Genomic DNA, 9,322 nt, shown 5'->3' on the forward strand with positions numbered 1-9,322 from the left:
TTTAAGACTACAGTCTGTCAAAAAACACATATCTTATTGACTCAAATGACAACCTCTGGGTCTCGGGTGCTGAAAGTCACTGTTGGAATCTGGATCACAGTTTTGATCTGATCAGTGTTGAGTCACGTCTTGTCCTCAGAGCTTCAATCCTGCTGCAAGAAATTGGCCCAACAAGCGTCTCTGCAGCTTCATTTATGTCCGCTGCTCTCATCAACACACTTGTGATTTCTGAAAATGTGGAGCCTGGTGAATCTTTTATCACAAACACTGCAACTGAACGGTTTCTCCCTTGTGTGGACATTCAAGTGTCTTCTCATATGTGTATTTCTTGTAAATGTTTTACCACAAATTGAACAACTGAAGGGTTTCTCCCCAGTATGCATTCGTATGTGTGTGGACAAAGTGCTTCTGCGACTGAAACTTACATTACAAACTGAACATGTGAATGGTTTTTCTCCTGTATGAACTCTAAAGTGTGCGGTCAAATTTGAGCTTTGTGAGAATGTTTTACCACAGACAGAACAATCAAAGGGTTTCTCCCCTGTGTGGATCCTCAGGTGGTCTCTCAAATGTCTATTTTGGGCAAATCTTTTAGCACAGATAGAACAACTAAAAGGTTTCTCCCCTGTGTGGATTCTCATGTGCATCACAACATCTCTTCGCCATTGAAAAGTTTTCTTACAAACTGAGCAGCTGAAACATTTTCCTTCTGAATGAAGTCTCATGTGAGCCATTAAGGAGTCCTTCAGGTTGTATCTTTTACCACAAACTGAGCAACCAAATGGTTTCACTACTGTTTGGACTCTTCTGTGTTTCTGCAGTTTCAGCAAACCTGACTGAGCTTCTCTGGTCTCCTCCCAGTCACAGCTGTCATCAGTCTCAGGGTCAAAGGACTGAGACGTCTCGTCGTCAGTGTCTGGTTCTAAATGTCTGCCTGGATCTGAGCTCCTGGCTGGTTCTGGTCCTCCACAGTCCTCTCCATCAGCTTCTGTCTCCGTGTCTTCAGCGTGTCTCTGATGAAGCTGTGAGGACTGAGGTTTCTCTTCATCCTCTTCTTCGCTCTTCACAGGGACAGGAGGGAATGTGGACTTGGTGATGTCGGCCTCCTCCGGCCCTGGAAGCTGCTCTCCCTCCTGACTGGTCCACAGTTCCTCCTGTTCCTCTTTAATGTGTGGCAGCTCTGCTGGGTCCTCCTGGTCCAGACTGGGGCTCCACTCCTGCCGCTCAGGGGGATCCTCTTCTTGACTCGCCGACAGCAGCCGGACGTCTGTGGAGGAGCATCAAACACAAACGCACCTTTTAGAAAATGGTAATTTTCTGCTGGTTCAATATAAAGATCAGAATACAAAAAAAGAAGCTGACTGCAGACGACAGGAAGTGACGGGGAGAAGGACACGTCCCTGTCACCACCAGTGGGACGATGGTGGAGAGTCAGCAGCTTCAGTTTCCTCTGGGTTCACATCAGTGAGGACCTGACCTGGACTCACCACACCAACACCGTCACAAAGACAACAGCTGTTCTTCCTCTGCAGGCTGACAAGGCTCCACATGGACTCCAGGAAATTCTGAAACGTCTCCAGATGAACCGGTGAGTGAAGCCTGATTGGCTGCGTCACCACCTGATTTGACAGCTGCACCACCCTCAACCTTTAGACTCTACAGAGGGTGGTGAAAACTGTTCAGCACATCACCAGGATGGAGCTGCCATCCATGGAGGACCTCTACAGCCAGACAGCTTCTCTGCAAACACATGATGATCTTATAGAATATGAAGTACTGCTGCAGATTAAACTACCAACAGTACATTAAGTACTTCAAATGAGCTCAAGCTGAAACATGTACAGCAGTAAAATGCAGCAAACACATGAAAGCAGCAGGAAAATGAATCCACAAACAGCAGATAGAAAAACTGACAGGAACACTTTAATGACACGTGAAGTACTTTAAGAACTTCATTTTACTGCTAATACTCACATACTTTCACTTCAGTGAGGTTTTGAATGCAGCATTTTTACTCGCAGTGGAGTATTTCCAGTGTGTATTAATACTTTCACTGAAGTACAGGGTGTGAATACTTGCAGCAGTTTGCAGTGAGAATAAGCAGCAAAGAGTCAAACCTGCTCTGTGTAACCGGACTTCAGGCTGGAAAACAGCGTCCAGTAGTTTTCGTTGTCGACAAAGTTCCTCCTCGTACTCTGCTATCGTTCTTTCAAACAGCTCAAATATCTCTTCAGCAGCCGCAGTCAGTCGCTGCTTGACAAAAGCTCTCAGTGTTTGGACTTTAGACATTTTCACTGATTCACAGCAACTTCTCCTCCAGACACACTCCGTTAAAAACTGTCTGCTGTCTGTGATGTGCGCTGTGGTGCTAAATTACATGACGTTTCCAGCTAGCAAGCTAAGTTAGCTTCATTAGCTTCGTCGGACAGCAGCAGATCATTCAGATGGAAAACATTTTCAAATAAAAGGGACAGCACAGAGTCTATTCAGACAGCTCTGTGTGGACATTTGAGCTCCGTGAAAAATACACTTCGGTCTCTGTAGAAGCTACTCCAACTCGCACCGTGAAGCCGGGCTCCGTCTACTTCCAGGCTAGGCTAGGCTAACGTCATGTAGCATTGTTGGCTAACAGGAGATGAGTCTGCGGTGAATCATTCTGGAAGTTCACACAAAGTCCACTTCAACAAGTTTATCCACACATACAGACTCTGCTGGGTCACTGCGACTGAACCTGATGAGAACAACGTGATACGGAACGTGAAGAATTAGCATGTTAGCCATGGTGATCACATTAGTTTCCGGTTCGACAGTTCTGTTGATTTTTCAAAATATGACCCAATTTACAGGCCCATATACATATTTACTTAACATTAGCTTAACCTTTAGCCAGTGGTCCGTTGGGCTCTTAAACGGTGTGTGTGTGTGTGTGTGTGTGTGTGTGTGTGTGTGTGTGTGTGTGTGTGTGTGTGTGTGTAGTCTAAAATAATAACTTTAATTTTGAAAATCAGCAAATAAGCGATGACGGAAGCCACTGTATTTCCCGTGGCTAATATGCTAGTTTCTTCCGTTCCGTATCACGTTGTTCTCATCAGATTCAGTCGCAGTGACCGAGCAGAGTCTGTATGTGTGGATAAACTTGTTGAAGTGGACTTTGTGTGAACTTCTGGGATGTTTCACCCCAGACACATCTCCTGATGGCCAACGATGCTGCAGGAAGTTAGCCTAGCTCGCTAGCACACAGTGCGAGTCGGAGTGGCTTCGATAGAGACAAAGTGTATTTTTCACGGAGCTCAAATGTCCAAATGTCCACACAGAGCTGTCTGAATAGTCTCTGTGCTGTCCTCTTTGTTTGAAAATGTTTTCCATCTGAATGATCTGCTGCTGTCCTACGAAGCTAATGAAGCTAACTTAGCTTGCTAGCTGGAAACAGACGGAGGCGAACGTCATGTAATTTAGCAGCACAGCGCACATCAGAGAGAGCAGACAGTTTTTAACGGAGTGTGTCTGGAGGAGAAGTTGCTGTGAATCAGTGAAAATGTCTCGAAAACTGCTGGAAGATGTTTTCCAGCCTGAAGTCCGGCTACACAGAGCAGGTTTGTGTTCTTTGATATCTGACTGCAAACTGAAAAAGTATTCAGATTCAATGTCATAATACACCATGGGAAATCCTCCCTGAAGTAAAAGTGTGTGAGTCTGATCAGTAATGTTCAGGCTGTTCCTTCTCTGGAGCCGCTAGTGTTGTCTCGTTCGCGAACGTTTCGTTCAAAAGAACGAATCTTTTAAGTGAACGTACTGAACTGAATCACTTCCTCAAGTGATTCGTTCGTTTCTCAGTTCAGTTGAACTGTCTGCAGCGCCGCCTGACAGTTCGTTCTCCAACTGAACTGAGAAACGAACGAATCACTTGATATGGCAAGCCGTTCCTGCCAGAAATACGCCACATTCAGTCGCGTTTCAACTTCATTACGGCGTAAAAAACGCCGCTTTTTACGCCGTAATGAAGTCCTCCAAGAACGCGTGTAAAAAACGCCGTTTTGCGCATCAAAACGCGCGTAAAAAACGGCGTTTTCCTAGTGTGATAATAATCTCCACCCTTCTTTTCTCTCAGCCACTGAACTTGAAGCGTCTGCGCCCAATCGCTGATCAAGACAAGCAGACCAAATCAGTTCAGCACAGATCTACTTTGTGGCAAAGTTTGTCCTGACTTACCTTGTAGTTTCTCTTGTAGTTTTGGGTGATAGGCAGGAACACATTCCATAAATTAACTTCGTCGTCCTCTGCCATGCATATTTATGTATTTATTGGTCAATGCTTCTCTGTTATTGTTGATTTTCACTGGTTTACTCCATGACCAATGGAGTGAAGAAGTGGTACAGTGGTTAGAGCTCAGGACTTTGAAACAGAGATGTAACTGTCTAAGAGACATTTTTTATTGAAGTGTTTATTTACATTACATTCTTTGTCATAATATCATTAATGTATCAATTCATGGTCTTTGTTAAAAAGATTAATTTAAAATGATTTAAAAAATATATCACCTTTAAAAAATATTGTTTAAAAAGGCATGTATTGTTTCTTGTGTCATTTTATTTTGATAGTAATAGTCACATGACTAGAGTTCAGGGGTTGCACATGTGGCATTTTGGGTCGGATCGCCAACATGGCTATAGAGCAGAGTCTAAATTTAGTTTCAGAGGAAGTACATACAACTTACATTCTACATGGTTCAAGAGGCGCACACGGTAACTCTTAATTTATTTTTATTTTTTCATTTGTTTAACATTTGGTATAATGTTTGTATGAGTGATTTGAATGGACAATTTAACGTTTTCATGCTAACTTGCTGGGACCGGTCAAATGTTGTTGTTGAGCCTGTCTAAAAGCTGGACATTTGTAGAGAGAGAGCTGTGTATTTCAAACATTGTTTTTTATGTCTTTATTTTTATAGTTTTCACGGTGTCTGCGGAGGAGGAAACAAAGATTAAAATTTAAAAGACATCTGTATGTTGCGTGGCCATTATTTACTGAACCAGTGTAGCTACAAGAGACCTTTTAGCTTACAGGTGCGAGTGGCATTAATTACTCGAATCCTTTGTATTGTATGTATTTGTTTGGATGTAAACCCACTGACTTTGCAGCCCTGTGTTAGTAAACATGGTGGCAGAAGCCTGTGTGTACTTGTACTTCCTCTCATTTCTGTCGTTGTTTAAACTCCCCTTCCATGCATTGTTAGGATATATAGACATATATTTTGGCTGCATATACATATACATACGTGTGTGTGTCTCCAGAGCTCTAACCACTGTACCACTTCTTCACTTCATTGGCCAGGGAGTAAACCAGTGAAAATCAACAAAATCAACAACATAGAAGCATTGACCAATAAATAAATAAATAAATAAATAAATAAATAAGGGAGAGGACGACGAAGTTAATTTATGGAATGTGATCTGTGCTGAACTGATTTGGTCTGCTTGTCTTGATCAGCGATTGGGCGCAGACGCTTCAAGTTCAGTGGCTGAGAGAAAAGAAGGGTGGAGATTATTATCATACTAGGAAAACGCCGTTTTTTACGCGCGTTATGGTGCGCACAAACGCGCGTATTTTACGCGCGTTTTGATGCGCAAAACGGCGTTTTTTACACGCGTTCTTGGAGGACTTCATTACGGCGTAAAAAGCGGCGTTCTTTTTGCGCATTACGGCGTAAAAAACGGCGTAAAATCTGAAAAAACGGCGTTTTTTACGCCGTAATGAAGTTGAAACGCGACTGAATGTGGCGTATTTCTGGCAGGAACGGCTTGCCATATAAATCACTCAGTGAACGACACTCTCCTGAATCATTTTCCTCTGAGGGATACACTTTCATGGCGACCGTTGTTCCCCGTTGTTTTAACAGATTTAGTTTCCAGATAAACAAACTTAAAACGTTATGCTGGCAGTAATGAGGAGCGACAAGGGAGATAGTGGGGTGTTGTGTTCAAGTGTACCTCGGAGAAAACTAACTTTTTTTTAAACTCTGCTAAATTTGCCACCGCAACAACAGTACAGTAGGACACAGCATGTAACAAATAGTGTATAAAACCCGCAGTTTGAGAAAACACGTGACTGTCTGATCATCTCATTGCGACAATTTGCGAGGGAACGGTGCATATTCAGTGTGAATCCTTCACTGAATGTACTGTGGGGTATACGTTCAGTGAACGGATCACTCACTGAGCCCAATTTGCCGAGTAGACCAGTTAAATAGCATACCATAGGATAGGACACTTAAAACATCATGATTTATAATATAGTTATATATAGTTTTATATTTACAAATTGTCAAAGCAACACAGTCACAACACTCTCGTCTCCCGGTCCTGGAAGCTGTGAACTGAACTGAAACTTGAACCGTTCAGCCGTATATCAGTTCAGGAGTCGCAGGCTCCTCCTGCCAAGCACTGAATGATTCGGTGATTCAGTGAACGAATCTTTTGAACGAATCTTTCTAGTGAACTGATTCTAGTGATTCAGTACATCTAAAAGAACTGGCGTGCCCATCACTAGGAGCCGCCAGCAGCTGTGGTCGCTGTCGGACAGGAGGACACTCGAGTGCTGTCAGAGCATCACCTCGCTTTATTTTCATTGGTCAACTGTCGCGTTGAGTCTCAAACTGAATATTTTTGTTTGCTTTCTGGATCCTGAAGAGGAGTTTTTGTTGCGATCAGGACTCAGTCATTGGCATTTGAACTGTGGGTTTGTATTGAGCTCTGATTGTTACCGTTATGGATTCTCCATGTTTTATGAGAATCCATTCACACTTAAACAGAAATGCTCCAAAAATAACAATTTGGTAAGAAAGTGAAATTATTCAACAATGAGAGGCTGAGAAGGCATCTGCTGAAACATCCTGGCCTGTGGACACATTCAGTTCAGAACCGCTGAATGTTATATAGATCAATAATTTGTCAGTAACATTGAATGCAAAGTGTAGCTGGAGGTCATTCATGGTGATCTTGTCCACAGATGAATTTTGAGTTTTAATGTGGATTGTTTGTCGATTGTTGACATTATTGTCATGATGACGTTAAGTGCAAAGTCGTTTTATGCTATTTTAGTTTGAACTGATTTCCAGATTTGTTCTTCAAAATGTGCAACATTTCTTCACACACTGAAGGAAGCAGAGGTGTCAGTGGTTTCAATGCTAACAGGAAATGACGGTTTTCTAAAAGGTGCGTTTGTGTTTGATGCTCCTCCACAGACGTCCGGCTGCTGTCGGCGAGTCAAGAAGAGGATCCCCCTGAGCAGCAGGAGTGGAGCCCCAGTCTGGACCAGGAGGACCCAGCAGAGCTGCCACACATTAAAGAGGAACAGGAGGAACTGTGGACCAGTCAGGAGGGAGAGCAGCTTCCAGGGCCGGAAGAGGCCGATATCATTAAGTTCACATTCCCTCCTGTCCCTGTGAAGAGTGAAGAAGAGGATGAAGAGAAACCTCAGTCCTCACAGCTTCATCAGAGACACGCTGAAGACACGGAGACAGAAACTGATGGAGAGGACTGTGGAGGACCAGAACCAGCCAGGAGCTCAGATCCAGACAGACATTTAGAACCAGACACTGACGACGAGACGTCTCCATCCTTTGACCCTGAGACCGATGACAGCTGTGACTGGGAGGAGACCAGAGAAGCTCAGTCAGGTTTAAACCCTCTGCAGAACAATGAAGCACCTGTAAGTGATGTGAAATGTAACACTGGACAAACATCAGTCAGCTCCTCTGAATGTGCTTCAAGCTTTGACCACAGCAGAGTCCAAACAGGAGAGAAACTGTTTGGTTGCTCAGTTTGTGGGAAAAGATACCAACATAAGAGCTCCTTAACGAATCACATGAGACTTCATTCAGAGGGAAAACTTTTGAGCTGCTCAGTTTGTAAGAAAATTTTTAAAAGGAGAGGAGATGTTGTGACTCACATGAGAATCCACACAGGAGAGAAACCCTTCAGTTGTTCTGTTTGTGTAAAAGCCTTTGCACAAAAGGAACATCTAAGACAACACTTTAGCATCCACACAGGGGAGAAACCCTTCAGTTGTTCAATCTGTGGGAAGGTATTTGCACAAAAGACACAAATGAGACATCACATGAGAATCCACACAGGAGAGAAACCCTTCAGTTGTTCTGTCTGTGGTAAAAGATTTGCACAGTGCTCAAATATGACCAAACACTTACGAGTTCATACAGGAGAAAAACCTTTTAGCTGCTCAGTTTGTAAATCGAGTTTTAGTCGCAGAGGCAATTTGTCCACACACATGAGAATGCATACTGGGGAGAAACCATTCCGTTGTTCAGTTTGTGGGAAAAGATTTATACGAAAGGTAACTCTGACAAATCACATGGCACTCCACACGGGGGAGAAACCATTTAGTTGCTCAGTTTGCAGTAAAAGATTCATACAAAAGGTGAACCTGACAAATCACATGGCTCGTCACATGGAGGAGAAATAATCCAGCTTCAGAGTTTCTGTCAAAAGATTCATTTGGCTTCGTCAGCTGACAAACCAACAGTGTGTCGGTCCTCAGTTCTCACAGCTTCATCACAGAAACAGAAGAGAACAGAGATGCAGACAAATGGAAAACAGGAGCCGATGGGAGGACTGTGGAGGACCAGAATCAAATAGATAGTGACAACTGATGACAAAACGTCTCAGTCCTCTGACCCTGAGACTGATGACAGCTGCGAGCAGTTGGAGAGCAGAGAACCTCAGTCAGGTTGAAACCCTCTGCAGAACAATGAAGCACCTGTAAGTGACGGAAGTTCAGACAGTGGAGAAACTCTTCAGTTGTTCTGTCTGACGTGTTTCTCTCAGCGTTCACTAACACGTCACTGATTCAAACTCGTGGCTGCAGCTTCATTTTGTAGCTTCATGGTTCACTCGCTCACACCTCAGTGTGTCTTTATGTCACTCATGATTCAGCCAGGAGGGTTTCATGTCCGTCAGTCTGTCTGAGTCTTCCTGCCTCTTTAGTTTTATACTTTAGAGTGAAGCTTTACAGCCTCATTTGAACTCCAGTAAACATTGACTTTAATCATCAGATGAGTCATTTGTCAGAACTTTACAGTCACAAATATGTTTCTCTGCAAAACATTTCTTCCTTCCTTTCTGCAAGGTTGTTTTTGCCCATAAAGTTTGATTTTCATCAAAAAATCTCCAGCGAATAAAGAATATTTTTACATTAGCTTAAGGAAATTTTGTTGTTTTTTTGTTTTTTTACTGGCAACTATAATACTCTCACACCTTTAACAAATGTTTTCCTTCATTTTACGACAATGCTTTTAAAAACTCTTAAC

General features: G+C 43.1%; 3 protein-coding genes across 3 annotated transcripts in view; 2 read left to right on the forward strand and 1 right to left on the reverse strand.

Annotated features, from left to right (window-relative positions):
• Positions 1–9,322, forward strand: part of LOC143315813 (NLR family CARD domain-containing protein 3-like) — a 104,317-nt gene that overhangs the window by 46,943 nt on the left and 48,052 nt on the right. The window lies entirely within an intron of this gene.
• LOC143315843 (uncharacterized) lies at positions 189–2,745 on the reverse strand. The gene is made up of 2 exons (XM_076723355.1): positions 2,118–2,745; positions 189–1,267 (listed from the first exon to the last, which is right to left on the reverse strand). Exons 1-2 carry the CDS (start codon positions 2,287–2,289, stop codon positions 189–191), a joined length of 1,251 nt encoding a protein of 416 aa, XP_076579470.1. The 5' UTR covers positions 2,290–2,745.
• On the forward strand, positions 3,001–9,208 carry LOC143315842 (uncharacterized). The gene is made up of 2 exons (XM_076723353.1): positions 3,001–3,593; positions 7,241–9,208. The coding sequence occupies exons 1-2, from the start codon at positions 3,536–3,538 to the stop codon at positions 8,476–8,478; spliced, it is 1,296 nt and encodes a 431-aa protein (XP_076579468.1). The 5' UTR covers positions 3,001–3,535; the 3' UTR covers positions 8,479–9,208.

The sequence above is a fragment of the Chaetodon auriga genome, chromosome 23 (genome assembly GCF_051107435.1).
Source record: "Chaetodon auriga isolate fChaAug3 chromosome 23, fChaAug3.hap1, whole genome shotgun sequence".
Classification (NCBI taxonomy): domain Eukaryota; kingdom Metazoa; phylum Chordata; class Actinopteri; order Chaetodontiformes; family Chaetodontidae; genus Chaetodon; species Chaetodon auriga.